The sequence below is a fragment of the Cibotium barometz genome, chromosome 3, assembly GCF_041138505.1.
Source record: "Cibotium barometz isolate CiBa-2024 chromosome 3, ASM4113850v1, whole genome shotgun sequence".
Lineage (NCBI taxonomy): Eukaryota > Viridiplantae > Streptophyta > Polypodiopsida > Cyatheales > Cibotiaceae > Cibotium > Cibotium barometz.
This window is the reverse complement of record NC_141048.1, coordinates 58,828,006-58,854,847: the sequence shown is the minus strand read 5'-3', so window position 1 is coordinate 58,854,847 and position 26,842 is coordinate 58,828,006. Positions and strand designations below refer to the sequence as shown.

Below are 26,842 nucleotides of genomic sequence, written 5' to 3'. Positions count from 1 at the left end.
ACCCTCTCGGAAGAGGCAGTGATATCTCCCTCTGATCTCATAATAGACTGTACATCGGCAAATGTAGTGTTCCTCTATCTCTACCTCCTGGTAGCATAGCTAACAAATGCGGTCATCCACGATCTGATGCACATATCGCCTTGTCTCAATCCGCAGTTGGTGTGATGAGGTCCGGATCTGTCCAATAGCACAACGTATCCCATGTGATAGGTGTACATCCATGTACGCCGGGCGAGTGATAAAATCATCCGTTGAGAGGTGTAGAAAATGGCTCTTGTAATGAGCCATTTTCGTGCCCAAGGGCTCAAGGGCTCAAGGGAGAGAGGCAAAGAGAGAAACATCAGACAATGAACGTCTTTATTATGTAGCAAGAGGCTTTTACAATGGCAATCAGCCAGCAGATGCGTAAAGAACAAGTGCCTATGTATTGGAATGTTGGATTACAAGTTACAAGTGCTGAGAGAAAGCGGCCTTTATATAGGGAGGCATTTAGCTGGCCGACTGCCCCTATGGAGCTGGCTGACTGCGGCAAAAATACCCCATGCTAGCATAAATGTGTAAAATACATATATACCAATAAAAGGTCCGGTCCCACACAACAGTGAGATGCACAAATTCTAACAAAAGCATGGGGCAGCCTATATATTAAACACATGCATGGGCATCTTCTATGGATATCAATCTCTTCATCGAAAATCTATATGGATTGGTGCCATCATCAACATTATCATCATCACCATCATCTGTACTAAATCTATAAGTGATTACTCTCTACGTATTGCCATGTGGCATCCGTACGACGGTACGGACTTGTACAGACCTACTTCTAGAAACCCTAAATTGTTGTCAAAAATGCTAATTTTCAGAAGAAATTCTTTAAAAACAGCACAACCCCTAATTTCAGCAGATACCCTAGCTTGGGACAGTTTCTTCTTGCATGAAAGGCTATTCTACGCCAGGGGTTTGCAGATTTGGTGCCGATTTAAGCCTAAAAGCAATTCCAGATTCTTAATCGCGTAAAAGAGGCTTTTTGAGTTGCTGCACACGTGTGTGTGTGAAAGTACCTGTGAACACTTCAAGCAAGGAACTTTGAAGACACCACATAAGGTGTGGACTACGAGGAGCTTGACCTCTCACGCAAGGGGGGAGAGACCAAGAGGATAGCCTTGGTTCCTTACGCAAGGCGGCAGGATCTCAAGAGCAAGGCGAGTGAGCTTTGTGGTTGGGAACCACAGAGGCCCTATTACTTGATTTATATTCATTACATGTATTTGGAGAATTAGGTGCAGACTCCTGAGGATTCCCAGGCACCCATGATATTGTACTTGGGAGCATACTCCTTTTAGTAATAAAAACCTCGAGGGGGGGAGGTCGGCCAATCATTCCGGCCCCTAGTGTTGTGTACAGTTTATTTCAGTTGTTTGTGGTTGTGAGTCGCTGGTCGATTTGATAAAAACACCCAATTTCATGTGGATAGGGCTTGGGCATGAAACGTTTCGTAAGTTTCGTACCATACGAAACGCGTTTCATAACTACTATGTGAATAAGACGAGAACTTCAGTGGCTTACAGACCGATATCACGAGGTAGAAAACTACTTCACAAAAGAAGTGATTACTGAAGCACTTGTAGGATGAACGAGAAAATACAAGGCCAGCCCCGGGTAGTTGGTAGGTATGACTTTCAATCTCCAAATTGAGGAGTCGGGACTTTCAATCTCCAAATTGAGGAGTCGGCCCATAGGACTAGTTTCGCAATCACTATTGGCGGATCATCCAACCCCATCCAAGGTCACCTGGTCTCCCAAATGGGCCCCACAGTGTCAAAGCAAGGCAACAAAGGTTGCACCTCTTTAATACTCACCATTTTCAAAGTGTGAAACACCAGTCCAACAAAGTATGGTAGCCATCTGTAGCTAACCAGACCTATAAAAAGCCATCATTACCAATCTGGTCACACATGACCTGGTACAGTGTCCAAACGGCAATGCCAAGCCTCTGAACACTCAAACAAGCCTACCCCTCAAAAAGGAGGCTGAACAAACTAAAAGAGGGTCAAGGACCAGATTACAACAATGTGATAAGGATGGACCCAATGACCTCTTTAATCCCTCAAATACTTAACTGCAAGTAGCCCAACATTGCATGTGTAAACCAAAAACAAATAGTTTGGAATAGGCATCACTCGCCCTACGAAGAGGCACACCTTGCACTGCCTAAAAGTGGAGTGGCAGATTTATCCTTTGCTTAGAAAAAGTGTAGCGCAATAGCTTGCTCTCTAAGCAGCAACATATCAGTTTTAGTTGGGCCTGCCATGCTCGCCACCCAACCCTAGCTCCATCGGGAGCACCCGCAAGCCTAACGCCAGACCAACAAGGGACCATGCCATTCACCCAAACTCTAGCATCCCATACCACTAGAGCCCAATATCCAAGTGTGTGGCCAGAGCACAACCAAGGCCACTCTTGGGTCCCCATTTTGTAAAATCCTCCCATGAGGAATCTTGATTATGAGCCAATAACTCACTTATATAGGTGGTGGATTATAATAAAAGCACATCTATTATCAATTAAGTCATTTTGCACTAATCCATGCCCAAACGGACCCATAAGTCATTTATTATAGTAAACCCTAGGCAAAAGTCTAACCTTGATGATACAGCCAGCCACAACACAAGCTACAACAATCAAACAAAAATACATATTTACTTTCATAAACTATTTTTCTTACGGCCTAAGCATTGAGATATAAGGACTTTGTGGTAAAATGTCTACTTTTGACTTACAAAGCAAGCTCCTACTAATGCATTTTTACTGAGCAGGTGTTGCACTAGCCTTGCCAGTTGATCATTTTGTGCACAGGCTAGCATGTCTTAGTGTCGCGATGGCAGTGTATCCATAATCTATGCAAGCTAGAGGATCTTTGTGGTCTAAGCTAAGTGTTTATGATGTTGATTCTTTCTTACATTGTGACCAGGCTGGTGTCAGTTGCCGTATGTTCTTACTCTCAACATGGTGATTGCAACAATATAGAGCCAATGAGGATAATAATTGGTGTTGCCACAACCATCACTTGAGTTGACTTGAAAATCACTTCTAAGAATTACTTGTGCACCCTATTTCGTCATCATGTTGCAAGAGTGCTTGTGAAAGTTTAAAGCCTGTGGCTATGCCACTAGGTTTTCCTTAACTGATACTGAATAGCCTGCATTTGCATCAGACAAAAAAAAAAAAGTTCATATATGCACTCACCTAGTGTGGCCATAACCGCTGCAAATATTGCTATCCCAACTGGTTGAACCCTGGAATTTCCTATAGGGTAACTGTATACATCATAGGTCCTCATTGTGTGCCTTGTGAACCAAAGGATGGCACCCGCAAGCAGGTCCAACAAAGAATCAAGAGTAGATGCTATTATTGCTATTGAGCCACTTCTTACACAGGCATATACCTGCAGCAAAAAGACACGGCCACATGATTCTGATATCAGAATTCATTATTCCGACATACAACAACAAATTTGAGGCTTTGTAAACTAAATATACAAGACCATGGTGGCACAAACTTTGAGGTATTGAAGTGACTTTCCCATGTGCTTTCTAAAAGTTACTCCAATGTAAATCACTAAATGCTACACACTCGGAACAAGCCCTGTTGCTTAATAGGCCTTTTTGTTGACACATCCTACACATTGTCTCAAGGCATGGTAAAACCAAAATAACATCATGATTCTACAAACAAAAAAAAAAAACATTGGTATCTGATCAGTTTAAACCAGCTTTACCTTCCAAACAGAGAAGGATAAATTGCCTTGGCAGACTTGTGGGATGAATGGAAATGGAAGAATTTGAGAAATCAGAACTTAACAGGTGGGTTGGGGACGTTCTTGTACTAGGGAACGGCGGACTAACAGCTGTTCCAGGGCATCATGAAATGAGCGTCGGAGGTGAGCTGCACAATTGATGTAACCTGTTGGGTGCTTCAGTCTTACCATGTCAGCTTCCATAGAAAAGATCGAAGACTGATGTTGTAAGGTCTCCACTGGCCATGCCCAAGGATTATCTGACCTTGAACCGAAACCCTAACCAGGTTTCATAGACCCGACATCATCGTGTGCATCACATGACCACAGTGGGTTGTGGCTAGCGACTCACCACAACTGTAGGTTCAGTGCCTCGAACCACCCCTGAGCTTGCTTGGTACCGATGGCCCCAACCTAGCGTCCCATACCGCTACACCGAAACACGCTTCGTTGCAGCTCCATGGCCCCGAGATCCTGCACACTTCCTTGGTAGCCCCAAGTCACCACGTGACTACTTGACCTCATGTGTCTAATAAAGTAAAAAACAAGCTATTATTGGCCCTTGCTTTATTTATAAGCTTTTAGCCATTATTAGCCCTAGGCTGTTAATTATAAGCTCTTAGCCAATCTAGACCTCTTCTTGCTAGCGCCCTTAACCCACGTGTGCTAACCCACGATTAGGATTAGGTTGGGGCCATCGGTACCAAGTAGGCTTGCGGTAATTAGACCTCGGGCTCGAGGTTGGTTCGAGGCACTAAACCCACGGTTGTGGTGAGTCACTAGCCAATCTATTGCAGTCATCCGATGCGTAAGATGATGTCGGGTGTATGAAACCTCGTTAGGATTTCGGTTCTAGGTCAGATAATATAGCAGCTACTGTCCTGCTGGCACATCAATTTCGGTGGACTGATTCTATGCATGCTGGTGTATTGCAAGCCAACAAATATTCCTATTCTGCAGAGGCTGATTGATGAACAGCTGAGATGACAATTCTCACAACCCAAGAATTCTGTGGAAGCTCCAACTATGTCATTTCCTCAATAAAAAGAAAAATTAGAGATACCTCAATCATAAAAACTTTAACTTTGCTCCCTTTTACTCGAGACATGGATGTACTCAATGCAAAAAGCAGGATGCACAGAATGAAAAGGCAACAAGAAGTGTGCCTTTCGTAAACTTTTTCTTCTGATGCTTCCACTACAGCCTGGATTCTATTTTGTTACTTAAATCTGGCAACCGTATATAACATGATACTAAGAAGACCATGGCTCTAAGCTGGGTTTCTGTTTGGTGGTGGTAAAAAAATAGAGTAGTGAATTTAACACCACTAAAGAAGGTGTTCAAAGGTTTTGAAGAAAAAGCGGGAATATCCTCAATGGGGAAAATTGCTGAGTCATTGTGCGTGCTTCCAATGGAAACAATGATAATTATATCCCTTATGGCAGTAAAAGAATTCACTAAAGCTGTGTTGAAACCAATCAGGCTAGAACAGATCAATCCCTACCACCAATATAATTGCTTTGGAAACCAACAACTAGCCAAGTCACTAGCACCACTGAAAAAGAAGTCTTCTGTACAGAAAATCCGGCATTGAAAATCAAACCTTGTGTTTTACAACAGATCAACAAGTGGTATTTGATTTTAATAAAGCTGAACTTTCTAAAATGATCAACTATCGGCATAACCACAACTACCTACTGACAATACATCAAGAAAGCCACCCTAGGGTGTCATTATTGAGCTGATGGATGCTGCTCTACTAATTCTGAGATATACATCAAGAAGGCCAACTTATACCATGTACTGCTTTATCTATCATGGGTACATACCCAGTCACTGTTAGGATAACCATCCTTTTGAGCCAGTCTGCAAGGCCAAAAGCAATCCCTTGGTGCAATCCCTTTGCTACCCACCAATAGTAAATACAGTAGCTTGCAAAATGCGCTATGAACTTATTTCTCTTGCCCATTCCCTATTTCAACTATTCTCATTTCATTTCTCTTGTCCATTCACTATTTCAACTATTCTCATTCCATTTCTCTTGCCCATTCACTATTTCAAGTATTTTCATTTCATTTGGTATATTACCGCCTGCACTTCATTTCATTTGGTATATTCCTGCACTTACTTCTCTAGCTCAAAGCAAGCAATCATGAGGAAACGGCCTGTGCTATTCAATGGGCCAGCTTTACACTACAAAAAGGTCTGGCTCGATCACTATATAGAATTCCCTCCTCAATCCATCTAGATTTTAACAATTTACCTCAGTCGGCAAATCACCTCTTGGTCAGCCAATTCTTCTCCAAGATTTCTTTGAACCATTGCTCCTATTGTGACTAAGTAAATTCTTTACTTATCCCTTGTAGTTGCTAGACATCTAGGTAGTTGTAATGTAAAGAAACACAAATGTATACGCTACGAGTGAGAAAACATAGGAGGGACTTAACCAAACGAGAACACAAGTGCAGCTCAACATTGCATCCGTGGGAAATTTGAATTCAAAGAATTTCTGTTACATCTTTGCAACAAAAACAAAAACAAAAACAAAAAAACAAAAAAAAACTTTGGAAATAGCATGGAAACACCTTGTAAACTACTATAAACTAAGCTCTTGAGACCTGAAACCCTTGAGGGAGCATGCCACTATAGAAGAGGATTAAACACAAAAACAAAGTCTCTGATTTTGAAGCATAACACAAGGGTGACAAGGAGGTCCAAGATTTCTTTGTTACCTTCAAGATCAAAAGTATTATATTCGCAATATTTGATAAATTTACGGCCAGATTTTCTCTCGTGTCCTTGTCACTTGAGTCTGGAACTGGGTTTGTAAAATCTAGACCATCAACCTCCTTGTAGGTTTGTAATGTTGCCTTCTGCTTTCGGTTGTACTCTTGCTTTGCTGTCATTCATATGACGTAAAAGAAGTTAGCGCCCTGCTATACCTGCCATACAATGATTCACCTCTACATATGCTGATGCAAAGGGCATCAAAACTACATAGAACTTAAACTAAGTACGAAACTGTAAACTGTCATAAAACAATCCACCATGAAAAATCTCATAACAATGCAATATGTGCATGCATGAAGGCAAGCCAAAGCAACTGAAAGCATAAAATCAACAAAAATGGAAAAAAAAGGAAGCCCAAACACCCATAATGCTAAACAAATGTATTCAAAGACTTTCCAAGGCACATGTGCATTATCGAGGAATAAAAACCCCACATTGTTAAACATTCATTTGAGAGCTTTTTAAAGAAAGGTAAAACAAATGACAGCAGGAGAAAGGCTATTTGAACATCATCTCAACGCAACAAAAGACTGTCCAAAGCATGGGATAGAGCAGGAAATTCAGAAATGCTTGAATTGGTTTTGCTGGGATTCTTGTGGGACTGCTTGGGGCTTCAACAAGTACTAGTCCAGTAAAGAGTAGGGAACGGACATCAAGACCTCCATTCCTGTTGGTCAAACGACCAGCGTAGCAGAAAGACTGCAGCAGAATGGACAGACCAGCTCTCTATTCCATCATGAGACGCTGGGAGGTGGCCATGTCAACATTTCAGGAATCGTTCGATCAAGGGGTCTTCTGTATGTGTGTGTGTGTGTGTGTGTGTGTGTGTGTGTGTGTGTGTGTGTTTTTGAGGGTATGGGATAAAGCGGGATTCATCAGAGCAAAATGTACAGGAGAGCAAGCCAACCGCGAGAAAGAGGCTCCCCGCACTCATCGAAGATATCGATCCATTTGCCGATGTTGCTTTGGAGCTTGAATTGCCATCGCCCAGAGAGCTGCTGGAGGTTGAGGCGGTCATCGCCCTGGAACTCAGAGCTGATATGCCTGCTGCTCGGCTGGAGAAGGACGTCCTCTGCAGTAGTGTTGTGGTCCTCTAGCAGAGGCGCAATTATGTCCACATGCTGTTCCATATCTCTCTCTCTCTCTGTCTGTCTGTATATGCTTAAACCTCTGAGGCTGTGGGCAAAATAAAACCCTCCCCAGTCCACGCCTCCACAGATGTTGTGTTCAGGTGGGAGACTCTCTCTCTCTCAACACGCGCGCGCACGGAGACTCTCCCTCTGTCTCTCAACACTCTCTCTCTCTCTCTCTCTCTCTCTCTCTCTCGACACACGCGCAAGCACGGAGACTCTCTCAACTCTCTCTCTCTCGACACACGCGCAAGCACGGCGACTCTAACTGTCTCTCTCTCTCTTTCTCCCAACACACAGGCGCGCATAGCCTCTCTCTCTCTCTTTCAAGAAGACGTCTCCTGCCACTCACGAGAGCACGCACGTGGCAAGCTCCCGCGCGTGTGGAGCCTTAGGTTCACGTAGCCTAGGCCTTTTAACATACAAAAAAAATAACAAGGTACCTCTTAGTACACACTCGATCTAGGCAGAGAGGCCTGCAGGCTTTTCCAATGTACCTTCTCATCACTTAGCACACCCACCTTCAAATCACCCTCCTTGTCATGGAATCATTTCACCTAGATCCTATCTAGTTTCAGAAATAAACTTTTTTTCTAACCCATGAAAAAAAATTTACTTTCCTGCCCATCCAGGTTTTAAATGATAAAATGCATAGATTCATCGTTTTTTTTTTCATCGGCTGTCCCCAAAATTAATCGGTTTTATAACTAAAACTTCAGAACTTTTGAATCTTTAAATTCAAGGCTGGGCAAAATTATGACCGGTTTTTCTCAATTCCAATGAAAATTACACTAAAGGAATGTCGTTTTTTGACACTGGGACTCCTATCTTACCCCATCATTTCACAGACCTCGATCCCATGTGCCCATCATTTCACAGACCTTGGTCCTATCTTACCCCATCATTTCAGGGACCTCGGTCCCATCTGCCCATCATTTCACCTCGGTCCTATCTTACCCCCATCTCCCAATCATTGATCCAGCTTCCTTAAAAGTTAACACCTATCTTTTTCCAACCCATCAAAAAATAAAGGCAATGCTCAAATGTAACTTACATTTATCACTGTAACATAGTAAAAATGCTAACAATCTATCACTTTTGTCCCTAAACAATGCCATATTTCAACTCGGGTTCTTAGATTGCGGTTGGGGAGAATACACCACAAACCAGGTTTTCCAACATTGCTTTGAGTGTTTTTTGGCTTAAGAACAACCAAGTGTGTTATGCCACTGTTCATATTTGTGTTTTTTTTTGGGCAAGGGGTTAGTTTCTTCATCCCCACCCCTTATGGAGCGAAGAAAATCGCAAATTTCTTGAAATTTGGCCATCAAAAGAGTATAATGAATAAGTTGCCTCGTTGTTTTCATTGAAATTAAGGTAGCTCTCCTAGCTCACACACTAGAATGGTAGCTCGGCCTTACAAAATTCATGAAGCTAATTAGAAACTGCAGTGCCCAAATACATCGACACTCATGGGCAAAACAAACGTAGCAAAATCAAACACTTAGACATTTAAAAAATGAGAATCTCCCTACAAAAGATGCTAGTCACTACTCAACTTTTACAACATTATTTACCAAGACTTGGGTCCTTTTCCACAAAATCAGAGGATAGAAATAATTAATTATGGCAAGCAATATTGCACATGCATTGTATTCTTCAAAAAAACTTGCGGGAAGGCCTAACACTATTGGATAGGGCTTTCATACACTTTAATCTAAAATAGCCAATAGACATACAAGATTACTAAGTGGCGGAGATTGCAATATTTGAACGTATGTAGAGGCCCATGAACTTCAATTTGCATTATGTGTTTAAGAATTCTCTTTATTTAAACAAGTTGATAAACATAGATGGTTATACACTACTTTAAACCCATCCCAATTTAAACATAGATTGTTATACACTACTTTAAACCCATCCCAATTTCTGAAACTCTTTCAAACTCACCAAAAAAAAACTATAAAATTATTCAGAAGACTCCCATTTTTGTCTTTGTGCAACATGTGCGTGTATGTAGAGGCCCATAAACTTTAATTGCATTGTGTGTTCGAGAATTCTCTTTATTTAAACAAGCTGATAAACGTAGATGGTCCTACATTACTTTAAACCCATCCCCATCTCTAAAACTCTTTCAAACTGACCAAATAAAAATCTATATAAAATAATTTAATAACTTTGCCTGATCAAATTGAAAATTTGCTAGCTAACCATAAAAATCTCCTTAACTACAATCTTACAATATCTAGAAGGTAGAGTTAAGTTTATTTGTCATCTAAATCATCAAATATAAAGAGAAAAATAGATTATTTCCTACATGTGGACCACCCAACCTAAAATCTATCCTTAAATCCACAAAAGACTATTCAATATTTGTATATAACCATAAATGTTCTCTTACACTCCATTATTGCTCAAAAAGAAAATATTTAAAATTTGCATACACATGGCATGCACCTAGCAAGTCTTAAAAGGTCATTACCAAGCACTAGTACTACTAGTCTTTGCCATTCTCAAAAGTAAGAACATATATCTACATCAAGCTTGATTATTTACACAAAAGTAAGAACATATATATGCATCGTATATCTATATCATACTTGATTTTCTACAGCTGTCATGCTTATTTTGGAAAGTTTAGGTGTTAATACATCTAGAAGTCTTTTAGGGGGAAAAATATATATTTGTTCGGCTTTGAAGGAAGATCCTACTCTCATCAAATATCAACATTTGAGATTCTACTTGTTTAGATCCCTAATTCCAACACTTGTTCAAAAGGTACTTTCATTACCATTTTCTCTAAGAACAATAATTATTCACGTACCACCCTAGCTGTCTAATTGATTCAACAATTAGGTATGATGCAACCTCAAGTGTCCAAAGGACACAACAAGTACTTAATAAAGTTTTGAACATTGAGGGGTATTTGGCATCAATTAGGTTCTCACTTATCAAGAACAGTGCTTTCATGGCACATGTTTTTTTATAATAAAATGAATTTTGTGTGCTATGTTGTAAGCCCCAGCTTTTTTGGCCATCGAGGAGTATTCTTAGCTATTTTATTATAGGGAAGGGGTTGAGGACAAACTGGAATATATCAGATTGATACATGAAAATATGGGTCTTGCATGCTAAATGATTATTCATGGTGCATCAATCTTAAGTTCATTATAAGTTTACAAACTAATGCAGGCCACCTAATTATAAACGTCTCCTTAAATACCTTTCTACAATCATTAGAGTAAAGTCTAATGTAGGCCACCTAATTAAAAACATCTCCTTAAATACCTTTTTGCAACTGCTAGACTTTAGAGTAAAGTCTAATGTAGGCCACCTTATTATAAACATCTCCTTAAATACATTTCTACAACTGTTAGACTTTAGAGTAAAGTCTAATGTAGGCCAGCTATAAACTTCTCCTTAAATACCTTTCTACAACCGTTTGACTTTATAGTAAATTCTATTTTACCATAATTATCCTTTAAAGCGCCATCATTAACACGTGTGAAAAACAAAGAGGAAATGAAAATTCACCCAAGTTTGACCTAAGTATTCACATAAATACCTAACCAATGTATTCCCTTAAATAGCTACCCTGTATATTCCCTTGAATACATAGCCTAATTACTCCCTTAAATACCTTAACCTAAATATCCCCTTAAATACCTTTTTACAATGTATGGAGCTGCACCCAAAACTATAGGCCACTTGTAACTAAGTTATAAGTTTTATCTCATGTGATTATTTAAAAATAAGGTGTAAAGACCCATTTGCAAAAGTGTATCATGCAACGTTCAAAAAATCTATGCCTCTACTCATCCTAGAGCCGGCTAAAATCTCAAAATTGTCGCCTAATCTCAACTAAATAAGGATTCTCTCGACGCTAGTAAAAATGGCATTAATAGTTTAGTTTATACCTTTTCATGTTTATTTCCCGTTTAAGTAGGATTCTCAAGAGGAAGCGTGTATGGTTATAATAAATTCTTTCCCAAACACTAGTATCGTGCCACTTTTCACATTGTTCTGTTGTAAACAATAACTGTACTCATATACCATGACTTGCAATCATTTCTAAACATGTTAAAGAAATATACAAAGCAATCACGTATTGTTAAAAATTCTAAATCAATAAGTGATACTTTTTTTTCCCTATATTGAGCCATAATTGTCTTTTAAAGCATCATCATTATCACATGTGAAAAACAAAGAGGAAATGAAAATTTTCCTAAATTTGACCACCTAACCTAAGTATTCCCTCAAATACCTAACCTAAATATTCCCTTCAATACATAACCTAATTATTCCTTTAAATATCTTAGCCTACATTTTTACCACCTAACCTAAATATTCCCACCTTTTTACAATCACTAGATCTACACCGAAAACTATAGACCACCTATAACTAGTCATAAATTTTCTCTCACACGATTAGAAAAAAACAAGTTATAAATACCCATTTACAAAAAGCGTAACTAGTCGTACGTTTTCTCACAGGATTAGAAAAAAACAAGTTATAAATACCCATTTACAAAAAGGGTGTCTTGCCACTTTTAAGTGTTATACTATAAACATACTATACTCACATAAAGCACCTTACAAACATATTAAAGAAAAACACAAAGACCCACAATCATTCATAAACATCATCTTTTATGCTGAGCATTTTTGTTTAAAAAAATATAAGTGGTATCTTTATGAAACAGGACCTTTAAAAATTATAAGTGATATCTTTATGAAACACGACCTTTGTTCCAAGTATAATGTAAAACCAGCAAACCCATAAAAACATATAAAACTATTCACATAACCTTAACTTAGACAAAATAATTTAAGAAGACAAAGACAAAACTCATTGGGTGCAATCTCCCCCCCCTGACATTTGTGGCTCCACCTTCCACACACCGTATTTTAATCATATTCATAAAATTAGCCCATACATGACATAAGAGCTTCCCATACATGCAATTTTGGCTTCCCATACATGGTGTGAGCATGAGCTTGAAGCTTGACATAAGTCCATTGAGACATATACTATATCCATGTGGATTGTGACTGTATATATCAATGGTTTCGAGGACAAAACCTCTTGGGTGGGGATGGTTTGTAACAAAGTGAAATGGTCTCATATGAATAATGGGCCCAAGGCCAATAGATCATGCCCATGGACAATATTAATGATAGTGTGAAAGGGGTGGTCATGTATATATACTAACATAGGCCATTATTGGGGATAACCTTGATAATCATTTGATAATGACCAATACTCTCTTTCTACCCTAAACCTTTGTTAATATTTTGCTAATCTTTGCTTAATCCATGCTTTCTTAGGTTAATCTAGTTTAATGCTTAGTTACTTTCTTTCATTAATATAAGAAGTGGATTATCTTCTCTTTGTTCTAAAATGTTGATGATCTTATTTCCTAGTGTCTTATAATCTTAGACATGTTGAACGAATATTTGATGATAATGTTAGTGATTTTATTCTATAGTGCTTAAAAATATTACACTTAAATGTTAAGTGTAATTTTATTCTATAGTGCTTTAAAATATTACACTTAAATGTTAAGAGTATTTTATGATAGAGTTAAGTTAAATTAAGAGTATTTTATGATAGAGTTAAGTTAAATTAAGTTTATGCAAATAATAGCATGTTGTTTCTTTCAATTGAGGTTTTAACTTTGTGAGTATCATGCAAAAAAGTAGTAGTCCATGGGTTTCATTTTATACTTGAGCCCATAACCAAGGTCCTAAACCTAATCTAATTCATTACAAGCCATCCTCTCCTATAATGATTTCGTTCTCAAAATCGAAAGGGTGGTCATGCAAAAATCAAATGTATACAAAAGGCTATCTATGAAAGCCAAAAATCATGACCAAGGCACTGTCATGGAAGACCCAAATACCATAACATGAAGAGTATGACCCCGAGGGTCAAATGGAAAGGATGAGAGCCTCCCGTCTTGATGAGATGAAGTGAAGCAATCTCTGACCTGGATCGAAGGGAAAGTGTGAGAGACGACTGTCGATGATGAAAGCAGCCGAATATCCCCCAGTGTCAAAAGTAAAGTGCAAGAAGCCAATGTTGATAAGACAAGACATCAGTACTATAAAAAGGATGAGCTTCGACATGGTAAGTCACATGGAGCTGAACGAAGAAGAGGAAGGGAGTGCTGAAGGGGAAGAGATAGAAAGTGAAAGTGAAGAAGAGGAGAGTGATGATTTTGAGGTAGAAAATGGATAGGTATCCTTCATACTTAGAGAGGAAGATCCATAAGAAGTTCAACTCACGGCCATGTATGCAGCTGAATAGGAGGGAAGATTTGAAACCCTGGAGAGCCTAATGCAACCAAAGGTTTCCACACCTCAACTATAGGAGCTAGTAGAGAAGATGCTGAGTACCAGTCTTACGTTGTGGAGGGGGGAAATGACCCCTCCCAAATACAATGTGTAGAAAGAAGGAGTGTGTAGATGATAGTGTGTAGAAAGAAGGAGTGTGTAGATGATAGTGTGGGTGTAAATCCAAGGTGGCAAGAGATGCGTGGCAGCCAAGAGTAAAAGCGTATGTGCGCAAAATAAGAGTAGAAATAGCGTGGCCAACGTAGGGAGACTACGGGCGGTGGCAGGATCTGGAAGAAGTGAAGGCAAGAGGGAGATCTTTTTCGAGGACTCTCCATGCAAAGGTGTGGTTGGAGATCCCACCAGAGAGAGGAGGGTCAGAAATTGACTGCAGTACGAGTGGTCTCCTACAAGTTGATTTTTGTTTTGATTGCAGGCTATAATACATGCGCCTTTTTCAAGTTTGCAGAAAAGAAGACAGCTTAGTGTGGGAGATTTGATCGAATCAGAGTAGAGGGAGATAACCTTCGTTAGATACTTGTTGATTCTATTCGATCCTATTCCAATGTATGTGTTCTTCTATCAAACGGAAGTGCTATTTTGGTGTAAGAGTTGTGTGTCATGCATGACAGAGGATAAGGAGTTTTGAAGCTGTGTTGCCGGGAGCCATCACAGGAAAATTCTTGAGTCTACTGTGTTTTTTTCTTCTTTTCTTGGAACCCAAGTCCCAAGGTTGTTGGGATACTACTGTTTAGCATATATGATGAAATCTGAGAGTTTGGGCTTTATCAGTTGTGTTGATTCTAGGTTAGAACTAACTCTGTGTGTGTATGATGAGAAGTGGAGGTTTTGAGGAGTCAATTTTGTGTTAGCTGGACCTCAATATAGTCAGCTGATGGTATGTTGGTCTTGTTTGGGTTTGTCTGAGCTTGAGAGAGCTATTTGTGGGTTCAGAGCTGACAGTTTGGTCTATCAACACAATAGTCAGCAAACATAAAGGCTAGAGGGCTGTGTGAGCTTGTGACAACAATGAGTAAATTGTTATTAGGTTGAAGGTTGGGTTCTAACTTGGTTTAAGAGTTCTAAGAGCCTAGAGTTGACGACGGATGTAGAGGAGAGGAGAATTGCTTCAGACTGAGTCAGTGTTAGTCATCCTTAAAAAGACAGACAGTCCTAAGGTAGCTCTGGGTTAGTGCAGGCAGTAGAGATCCAATAGTGTGATAGCTTGAACATTTTGGAGGTGTTTGAGGGCCTGAGGATGACAGAGGGCACCTGAGGAAGGTTTACGTTTCTATAAAGGCTTCTAAGTCAAAATTTTGCATCAGATTTTGGAGGCATAATTCTGCTAGGTTAAAGGAAGGTCATAATTCTGCTAGGTTAAAGGAAGGTCATAGGGGAGGTAGAAGAAGGTCAGCAGGGGGTCTAGAAAGGCCCTAAGGATTAGTATATCAGGTCAGTTGACCTTAGAGGACAACAAAGGGAGTATGGAGGAAGATTTTCTTTCTGGAGATTAGTAGAGGATTTTGAAGGCAGAAACATACATTTCTACATCAGCTGGGAGTGGTTTTGGTCAGTTGGAGGGCAGCTATTGTCAGGAGAGGCCAATAAGTGTAAGTTCAGAGCTGCTGGAGGTGATAACTGACTAGGGAGGACACCTGAAGCAAGAATCTAGGCCAGAAAGGGAGGTTGGGATGGTGTTGAAGTGTCCACTAGAGTCATTTAGAGGGCTGGGGATATTTTGCAGGTCTGGTTGGAGCCCTTGGAGATGGGATCCTAACATCCCCTAGTTCTGATCCCATTGTGTTTCTTTCTTGTGTGTGCCTATTGGTGGTGTATAGAGGCCATCACCCCAGAGACCACAAAATGTCAAAGGAGAGACAAGAGTATCTTGCTATGTTTGCCAAATTTCCTAATGTTTTTATCACTTCATATGAAGATATAAGAGGATTTGCGGGTGAACCGCTCAAGATTAAACTAAAGGAGGGTGTAAAACCGGTGTTCGAGAAGTCGAGAAGGTTGGGACAAGAACATATTTAAGTACTTAAGGAAGAGATACATAAGCTTGTGAAAGCTGGATTTATCTATCTAGTTAAAAACTTAGATTGGGGTAATCAGACCCAAAAAGGATGGAAGGTGGCGAGTGTGTGTGGATTACAAACCATTGAATACAGCTACAAAAAGGAATCATTACCCTTTGCCTTTTCTTGATGATATTTTGGATAAAGCTGTAGAGCATGAGAGATATAGCATTTGTGATGGATATTATGGGTATTTCTAGATAACCATTGCACCTGAAGATGAAGAATAGACAACCTTCATCACACCCTGTTGGGGCTATTTTTGTTATAGGGTTATGCCATTTGGTTTAACAAATGCTCCTTCCTGGTACCAACAAAGATCGGATAAAGTACTTGCGCCATTCTTAGATCACTTTGTGTCAAAGTTTTTTTAGATGACATTTGTATTTTCAGTTCAAGGCATGAACATTGCAATAAACTAGAGCAAGTATTCTACAGGTTGGATGTAAGGGGTGGGCAGTTGAATCCCAAAAAGTGCTTTATTAAATAGCCAAGGATCAAGCTTCTTAGGCATGTGGTGTCCCAAAACAGGATAGAACTAGATCCATATAAGGTCAAGTCTCTTATTTTGTTATCTTCTCCTACTTCTACAAAGTAGTTACACACTTTCATTCAAAAGTAAAATATATGTCAAGGTTCATTCCTTTGTTATCTTAATTGCTATATCCATTTTAAAAAGTGGTAAAAAAGGATCCTCTTTAGTGGGATGAGGAATGTGAAGAAGTGTTTGGAAAGGTAAAAAAATTATTGGGGAAAATTTCAAATATAAAGGCTCCTGAGTTCAATAAGCCATTTTATGTGAATACTTCTATTGGGACATATGCAATAGGGGCTATTCTTTTGCAACAAGGGAATGAGTCTAGGCATATGAGACAGGTATATTATGCAAGTAGAGTGAAGAATGAAGTGGAGAGAGGAGGTATACAAAGGCAGAGCTTGTGCTATCAAGTCTAGTTTATGCTTGCAGGAGGTTCAGAAAATACTTTCTACTCAAACCCTTTGTAGTGTTGACCAGTTATACTCTCTTACCTCAACTTATCAACAATACTAACTTGTCAAGAAGTATGATGAAGTGGATAGTTGAGTTGAAGGAATTCGAGTTCACATTCTTGATCGAGGAATCCACACGAGCCTCTTTAGCCAATCTACTCACATACAAAGGGGGACTAATCTTGGTAAAACAGGTAGAGAAACAAAGTAAAAGAATGGAAGACCAAAGCCTGTTAATGCTCATGCTTTTTTTTTTAAATGGATCTTTCAAGGAGAGATTAAACCAAGCCACTGAAGGGATGGTGATTTTTGGTCCGCAAGGGAAGGAAGTGTAAAGACAAGGGCTTCATCTAGAGGCCAAAAGATCCTCCCTATTTACTTGTAGAAGTTACCTAGGGAAGAATCCCTAGCATGGCTATGTTCTCCGTTACATTATCATAGCCTCCTTTTCCTCTCTACTTCCCCCTCAGGGAAAGTACTTAAGGAGGAGTCCCTAAGATAGCAAGATCTCCTCTGTATGTACATGCACTAGGATAACTTGGTGTGAAAGAAAGCAAGCCCAAGAGAAAGTACTTGGGATAGCTTGTAAGAGGTGAAAGTACCAACCTTAAAGTTCTTGTTAAAACCATAACACTATTTCAGAAATAGACTCCTTGCACTATAAGAAGAAGAATTGGACAACATGCATGCTTTGGAACACTATCAAAAAAATCAACAGAGGGCCAATGAAACGATCAAATACAAAGGCATTGGTAAAGGTCATGTTGTGCTTTGATATAACAGCAAGCTGGATAATACTTTCCAAACTAAGTTCTAAACAAGATGGGAAGGTCCTTTCAAAGTACAACAAAGATTCTCTAATGGCTCATACCAGCTAGAGGAATTGGATGGAACCTTGCACCAGAGAAGAGTTAATGGGTATTGAGACTAAAGAAGTATGTAGCAAGAATGATGATGATCACCACCATTCAAGCAAACGGCATTTTTTTGTCATCATCTTTGTATATATATGATGAAATTGATGGATCAAGCTCCCTAATGACAACCAACTATCTAATTAGATCCTAACATGTGATTAGTGTTAAGCTAAGCTAGGGTGGGTGATACCTAATAACAAACATGATGAATGAACTAAACTAATTTAGCTTAAGACTCAAGCTGAATTAGGTTACAAGATTGAGACTTGTACTCATAGAGAGGCTTGAGAGCTTGCTACAATTTTCATTTGCTTGAAAATGGTCCTCTTTTATATGAGGAGAGTACAACAAAGCTATGATAGCTCATGTGGGATAACTTGGCTAGGTGACTTGGCACTCTAGCATCACTCATTTCAACAATATAGCATGGTGTGACTGCATGATTAGAGGCATGAAGTAAAACACAGGATGGAATTTTGAGTGGCATCACTTGGGAGAGTGTATTGGCATGTGATTTCTTCATCATTAAAACTCAAGGATGGGTTATTAGTAAAAGGCTTGGACACTAGTGGTAGCCTAATGTGTTGAGGATCTTCATTGGCGAAGGCACTTACATCATCGAGACAAGATGCCAAACCTTTTGGTGACTTTTTTTCTATACATGTATTGAGGATATGGACTAAGGCGCCTAGTTATATGGGCCGTGTGAATATTTACTATTTTTTCAAAAGCTTTGGCTTTAAGCTTAAAAAAAACAAATGATAAAAATAGAGATCAATGGGTGGTGCAGTCAGCACATGTAAAAAGCTCAAGAAATTGCGCATCACTGGATGGAGGAGAACATTTATAATCGTGCGGGCATTGTAAGCATAACGGGCTGTAATCAATCAAAGCATAACGGGCTGTAATCAATCAAAGGAGTGGTGGAGAGGCAATAGCATGACGATCAACAGTGTTGGGTGGAAGAGATGGTACGGCATGCTGGCATGCAGAAAAAGATGATGTTTGTGAGGCCACAAAGAGTCGACATACTAGGGAAAGAGGTGGTGAGCAACTAAGGACTGTAGTTGACTAAAGCTATAAAAGAGCTCTTGTGATTGTAGAGGAGGGCACGTGTGCTGTGTAAATCTTCCCGAGTGTCTTTGAAAGGTGCAATGTGTGCTATGATTCTTGTTTTGTGTGTTTTGGTGACACCTTTGAGTCTGCAAGTTCCTTTCTCAAAGCCTCTTGTGTGATGGTATAGCGTTGCTCTTTTAGTAGACAGTAACGCACAGAACCTCCAAACATGCATTCACTATTCTAGATTGATGATCAACTATTTGTCCTCCTTGCAATTATTACTTTGCCAATATTATTGACTAATCACATTGATTAGCACTAATCTTTGATGTAATCATTGTCCATTGTCCAACTATTTGTCCTCTTTCAATGAGAGCTTAATCAAAGCTTAATGATGAAAAGGCTCATGTATTATGTTATAGAATTCAACCTTAATTATATTGTCATGTTTAGCATCAATCTTTCAAGGGTTAACACTAAACCATTGTTGTAATCACTTTCTTGATCAACAAACTGCTTGTACTACCCTTCCTATTTGGATCTTTATTAATATTTCAAGATTTTGCACAAAGATTAAAAGAAATGGTAATAGGCAGTAAAGATTAGATGTTTACACCTCTTTTAGGCAAAGATTAGATGCTTACACCTCTTTTAGGCAAAGATTTGAAATATGATCAAGCTTTTCATTGCAAAAATTATTATAGAGTTGATTTGTAGCAAAACTTTACTCCAAATCCATGCACAAAGCTCGATTTGCACAATGCCTTTGTAATCCTACAAATCTACACCAAGATTCTTCAAAGCTTCAAAGAGTACATAATATCTACTCTTGTTTGAATTTTGCTTTGAAATCTTCATAATTTTATGTACAACATAAAATCTTCATAATTTTATGTACAACATAAACTTGTTCAAATTTGTAACAAAACTGTAAATCTACACACTGGCTCTGTAATAATCTGTACTACAGAGCTATAATCTGCACAGAACTGTAATTTGAAAAATAACTTTGCTATGATCTTGAATTCTACACTCAAATCTGTGAGAAAACTATTAATAACTCTGCAAGATCTTCAATTTGTCGATTGTTATTAAAAACTGCACCAAAATTTGTAATATTTGCAACATGTCTCCAATTTCTTTGATAATTAGCACCTTTCTTGATGAATATTTCACCAAAAACTACATAGCAACCAAGAATCTCCCAAGAATGAAAAGAACTCAAAGGATCTTACAAATGATAGTACGAAACTAGGGTTTTTGTGAAGATTTGATGAAAAGAGACTCTAATTCATGTATAATTTCTACAAAATTCTAAAAAATTAAGAAGATTTTCAAGAACATCAAGAAATGCAAGAAAATGCATTTTGAAAAGTGTGGAAATTTCTAATCTGAGAATGATTAACACTAATCATGATCAAGAAAATGCATTCTAAAAAATAAGATTGACAGTAATCCAAAAAATGATCATCACTAATCATGATCAAGAAAATGCATTATAAAAAATGGATTAATTGTAATTCAAAAATGATCATCACTAATCATGATCAAAAAAATTTATGCATTCTAAAAAATTAGATTAATAGTAATCCAAAAATGATCATCATTAATCATGATCAAGAAAATGCATTCTGAAAAATTAGATTAACAGTAATCCAAAAATGATTAATTATCCAATCACTCCCTAAGTAAAGATCTAAGCCAAGAGCTCTAATTGGAATGGAGTCACCATAAGTTGAGATTTGGGACAAATCATTATGTTGATTAACATGCAATTAGCAAGAAATCATACACAATGCCTAAGTGATTTAGCCTTTTACCAAAGAATGGAAATAGCCCTCCATAAGCTAAGGTATGGTAGCCATGAGGCTCCAAGAGTCAAGATAACCAATATGAAAAGATATCAAAAGGTACAATAGTAGTCCATGAGCCCCCTTTTATACTTGAGACCATAACCAAGGTCCTAAACCTAATCTAAAGTTGTTGCTTCGTTACAGATATGGTCATGATTAATGTGTTGAATCAGCTATGTGCATTGAATAATATTATTATAGATGTAGGCACAATGATTAAGTGGCGGGTTGATCGTGGGTGGAATATGTGTTGGACCACTATGAGATATTTGGAAGACATGTGAACACCTTTATGGTTTCATATTTAGGCATTGATATTTTTGTAAGAGTAAGGCCTCATACCTTTGTACATACTAAGTAGTATTTTATACTTTTGGTAGGCCCGACTTTTTAATTGTATCTTGCTATATTTTTGTAGAGTTTTTATGCTCAAAAGAACTTGTGCTTTATTTTTAGAAGTTATCTTTTTCTAATACATATAGATATGGGTGAGTGGTATAAGGACCACACTCATCTAGGGGAGATTCAACTCAATCTAGTGTTGATAGTGATCTCTTTCTTATTCTCTAGCTCTCTTGTTTATTTAATTTTGTTTATTACAGTTTATGCTTTTAATTTCTACAAGTATATGTTATGCTCTAATTTTTGTGCTTAAGAATCAGAGTTTCTTCTCCAGGTGATAAAGGTTTTGACAGTGGTATCGGAGCTTTGGTGGAGACTACTCAAGGAGAAGGATTTTTTAAGAAAAATTCAAAAGCAAGGTTTACGTGATTATTTGTAGCAAAGAAGGGCAAAGATGTGATTTTTAGTAAATACTAAAGTTTCAAATAAAGAAAGAATACTTGCAAAGGAAGGCTAAGGAATTGGGACATTGTCAAAAAATTTATTGTGAAGTAGAAAGGTACAAGTACTTTGGAGAAAGGAAGAAGATCACAGAAAAATCAAAGGGATAAAGAAGGCAAGAGTGTGAAAACCTTTGGGCAAGGATTGAATGGTTTATGTGAATTTTGTGAACCATTGGATGAAGCTTTAGATCAAGGGCTACACATCTTTGTGACTTTTACCAAAAACCACTTTTGTGCGAGAAAAACACCCTTCTGCCAAGAAAACCACCTTTTGATTTCTTCACCCTCTCTAAAATCTAACCGTATGGATGGAGTGAGCAGGTTCTCAGCTTTGTTCTCCTAATTTCACAATTTGGAAAGCTTCTCAATATAATCGACCTATATTGGAGGGTGAGGGAGTATCTCCTCATCTCAAGAAGAAGAAGAAGAAGAAGAGAAGTTCATTTTTTTCATGCACTACCACCGACCTCGTTACCACTCTCTCTCTCTCTTCCTACTGCCTGAATTTTTCCTTCTCTCTCTGCAATTTGTCGGCTACCCTTTCTATTTCTCCCTTTGCTATGCGTTTATGCTAAACTGCCACCCACGCTTTTTCTTCTTCTCTCTCTTTGCTGTAGCATTGTCGCCCAATTACCTTTACCTCAAAAGTCTCAAAGCCTTGCATTAAAGCTTTATATTATAATATAAAGCCTATATTACAAAGCTTTTTCACCTTAAGAGCCTCAAGCACTAAAATCCTTGCTTTTTTTGACCTTTCAAAAGCGTAAAAGCTTTACCTTTAAAAGCTTACAAAAAGCTTTATATTATAAGCTTTATCTCATAACCTCTTCTAAAACTTCCTTAAAGCCATAAAAGCCAAAGCTTACAAAGAGGAGACATCCAACAAGATAAGAATTTTGAAGGGTTTTTTTTTCTTTTCAAAGGTTTGTCAAAGAGGATTAAATCAAGGAGATTTTCAAAGGTAACTTTGGGAGCAAAATCAAAGATTTCAAAGGCACTTAAGAATTCTCATAAATCGGGCTTCTTTGATGACTACTTTGCAAAGTTTTACACTGCTTACAAACTTTGTGACACTTGAAGTTGGGATTCTTGCTCCACAAAAATTGAGACAACTTACGACTTCAACTAATTTGAAGCAAGGGCTGTAAGTATTGCTCCTCACATATTACTTATTTGCTTATCTTAATTACTATCAAATTTTTATAATTTTATTTTTCTTTCTCAATTCCTCATCAGGCTAAATCCATAACCTCCTTCTATTTTCGAGTAACTTCTATCTCTTCAAGCTCAATTAAATGAAGAACTTGCTAAGAGGATAGAATTGAAAGAACTAATCTCTAATAGGAAACAATCTCGAAGTGTTGAATCTGACTTTGACATTAGACGTACCATCAAAGAAACTTTTCATAAGCAAGAGCAACAAAAAGGAAAGAAAATCAGTCATCGTAAGGGTTTCACAATTCGAAATTTCGATGGTCAAAAGGATGTAAAAATGGTATTTATCATGGATTAGCCAACTTGATGATTATTTTTATGGGGAAGAATTTTTCGACAAAGATAAGGTCAAGTGTGCTGCAAATCATTGGTCGAAACAACATCATTATAGTAGAATACAGTCAAGCAAGGATGTGAAAAACTAAGAACTTAGAAGGAATATCAAAAGCTCATTAAAAAGGATTTCTTGCCACCTCAATATAAAGCAAGAGCATGTTAACATGGAATATGCTTTGCTAACTTGACAAAAAGACCGTATAGCTATATGCGGAAAATTTTTCGCAAGCTCTCATCCAACTCCATCCAACTACAAAGTCATTGAATTAGTGAGAACAAAGGATCAAAAATGCAAATTCATTTCCGAATTAATGCCTACTTTTCAAGCGGAGATCAATATGTTCCAACCTCATTCTCTTTCCCATGATAATCTCTTTGGCTTACAATTGTAAGCAAAAGAATGGAGTACTAAGGGATGACAAACCACCTTAGGATTTCACTGATGACAAATTTAAAAAAATTATTCCTTTTGGTAAGTTTGATAGATACACCAATGATACCAAAGGTGTTGTTTCAAACAACAATAACAATCTTGGTGCTCACAATACAAATAATAAGAAAAGGGTGATTACGTAAAGAAGAAATGAGATCTTGTACCTCGAGTTGTCAATAAAAAGGACACATTGCACCCAATTGCCCAGAGAAGTAGAAGAAGTTAACAACTGCACGAGTCTACATGATTGATGGCGAAGAAGATGTAGAGGATGACGAATTCTCTCCTAAGCAAGTAGGTAATTCCAAACATGAAGATCTTTCAGATGATCTAGGTATGCCTAACCTATTGAAAAACAAGTTTCACCTCATATGCTTCTAAAAATGAGAAGACAAATTAAGGACAAGAAAGTAAATATATTGCATGATGATGCTACTACACATGATTTTATTTCCAAAAAGCTTGTGCATGCTCTTAAATTGAATGCTATTCCTTTAAAGTATAAAATCAAAACTGCTTTTCAAGGAACAAAGTATAATAGCACTAAGGAAGTGAAAGATGCAGTTTTATCTATTGCACCATATAGAAAACCTTGTACTTTTCTAGTTGCACCTTTGCATTCATATAATATGATTCTTGGTATACCATGGAGACATGAGGATAACCCTTACATTGCGTTTGAATGCCTGGGCCACTTCTTCCAAACTTCCACGTGTCGTCGCCACCCTGTTCATGCACTGTCGCAAGTCACAAAGCCACCTCCTGTCGCATGTTTTAGAGCTGCCTCTTGTCGCAAGTTCCAGAGCCAAAAATCTGCATGTAGCCGCCCTTCGTCAATGTGGCATGCAGATTTTTGAATTTCATCCAGGCGCGCTTCGCATCGTCCTGACTCCTCTTCCTCATTCGAAGCTAAGCATCATCCTCTTCCTCTCCTGCTAGACATTTACTTGTATATACTACCAGTAAAGAGCTATAGTTATACCCTCAGTATATACGGGTAGTCATGGTTCTTGGAACTATAAGGTAAATACCATCATGTCTAGGCCTCAAGCAAGTTAGAGATTCCATACAATTGCGGTACTTCCATTTGAAGACCCAATTACTAATTTACAAATTTCAGTTTGAATATCAAATTGTATGAATTTTATCACACAATTACAACCTTTTTGTGCTTCTTGATAAATTTTTGACATATTTGGCTTCTCAGTTGATCTTCATTAGCCAATTGGCTCTGATACCAACTGTAAGATCCTTGACCCCACTGTGCAACGAATTCTGGGGTGCTAGCAGCGAAAGTAGCACTTCTTGCATGGGGCTGGGTCCCACACTTGGGGCCTTGCCCACCAATATCCGGACAAGAGAATAATCCATTGGTTTTTCCAAAACCGAACCCGAAAAAACTTCCTTTTCCCGGAAAGCATGGGTGATTCCACCAGGATAACTTTTTCCTAACGTAGTCAAAAGCCTTAACTAACTGAACTGATCTGACCAAACTCGTAAGTTTCATAGTCAGATCAAGGGACAGATTGCACTTGGATCATAGAGACCAACGCTTTTTTCCTCATCGAGAGAGGCACAGCCGTTGATTCTTTTTCCATAGAACAATTTTTGTCCGGGATTTACTTTATCTATCGAACTAAACAAAAAGTGAGTCTCGATTTACGGATCCATCAGTCTAGCCTAACCCCATCCAGTCCCATGGGTTAGCCAACCGCCCAACCACTGTGGTGATGGGATCCAATTAGGAATTTGGTTAGGTTTTGTCTCGGGTAGTACCAGGGAAAAGAGTTCCTAGGCCCCCTAGCCGGATGTTCATGCAAACATAAAATTAGTCACACCACTTACACACCCAATATGAAATTACCTTTTTCTCAGCATCAGCTATCTTTAAAACAATCCTTTAATGAAACCATTATGTCACTGATGATCACAATCCTCAAAATCTCTGGTTGAATCCTTATTTCCAATCATTCCTTCATCGGTGTACTTATGGCATCATTGGCAACCAAAACGCTCACCACCTGTTCTCAGGGGCCTTTTCAATAGTTCATAGCTTATAGTACCCGGCAATATAATCTTTTATAAAAATCAAGATGGAATCTCCGTTGAAGATCAGCAAGATCAACCAACAGATCCATATAAAAGAGCCATGGACTCATCCGTTGAGAACCACCAACAAGGTCAATCAACCAAATCCATGCCCGGTTTCAGAAAACAACTCTTACTCCTTGTTCTAATATCTTCCACGACGCACGTGTGGGTATCTTCGGCGACCCAGAGCCCGAGCACTGTATGGTCAGCACCCTCTAGGATCCTTCGCAGGTCACCTAGCGCTTCACTCATAGGTCGCTTCCTTGGTCCCTCATCCACCGTACCGGAAGCTAACCATTTAAATCGAACCGAGGCTGGTCAAGACCTCCGCCGAGACCTTGCTACGCGAGACGTCCTTCATTGACTCTCCGTCAGCAGTTGCAACTTTATCAGGTAGGTCCCCACCACGACCATATTCTCAAAACAGTCAATTGTTATTTAATAATGAGTTTTATATAAGGGATCTTTATCCCAGGATTCTGTTTGGGTTCACCAGAATATAAGGAACCCATAATCACTTAGATCTTAAGAAAAAGAATTCTCCTCTAGTTTTGTGAGATGAGGACATCTCGCGTTTTTTAAGTGGGGTAGAATGTAAGATTCCTCCCCAGCCTCTCAGGATGTCCAGTATCTTCCCCTGTAATCAATCCCCTCTTCAGAAATATAAAAGATCTTGTTTCTGCCTGTTTTGGCCTAGAGAGAGAAAATATTCTAGAGAGAGATTATTCAAATTTTGAATATTTTTGGATAGAAAAATTTCTCATCTTATTAATATAAGTTCCCCTGAAACAGAAGTTCAAAAAGATTTCCAGAAGGTGCATTAGAAATCAAGTATAATCTGTTCAAGAGATTATCCTGAGGGTCAAGATTTTTTCGAAATTTTAAATTACGGTTCCTATGGGCCAATAAGATCAATCCATGTGTGGGGAGGAGATAAATCCAATTTGTAAAAGAAAATACCCAAAAATGA

General features: G+C 38.5%; 1 protein-coding gene across 2 annotated transcripts in view; it reads right to left on the bottom strand.

Moving 5' to 3' along the window:
• Positions 1 to 8,256, bottom strand: part of LOC147640319 (metal tolerance protein 4-like) — an 88,972-nt gene extending 80,716 nt beyond the window's left edge. Inside the window, exons 1-3 of one of the 2 annotated variants that reach the window (XM_086779184.1) lie at positions 7,497 to 8,256; positions 6,532 to 6,698; positions 3,250 to 3,448 (exon numbers count right to left, since the gene is read on the bottom strand). In XM_086779184.1, coding sequence (XP_086635310.1) covers positions 3,250 to 3,448; positions 6,532 to 6,698; positions 7,497 to 7,719 — 589 coding nt within the window. In that variant the 5' untranslated portion in view covers positions 7,720 to 8,256. The remainder of the gene's footprint in view (positions 1 to 3,249; positions 3,449 to 6,531; positions 6,699 to 7,496) is intronic. The other variant, XM_086779191.1, reaches the window with a different exon arrangement.
• Positions 8,257 to 26,842: the final 18,586 nt, after the last annotated feature.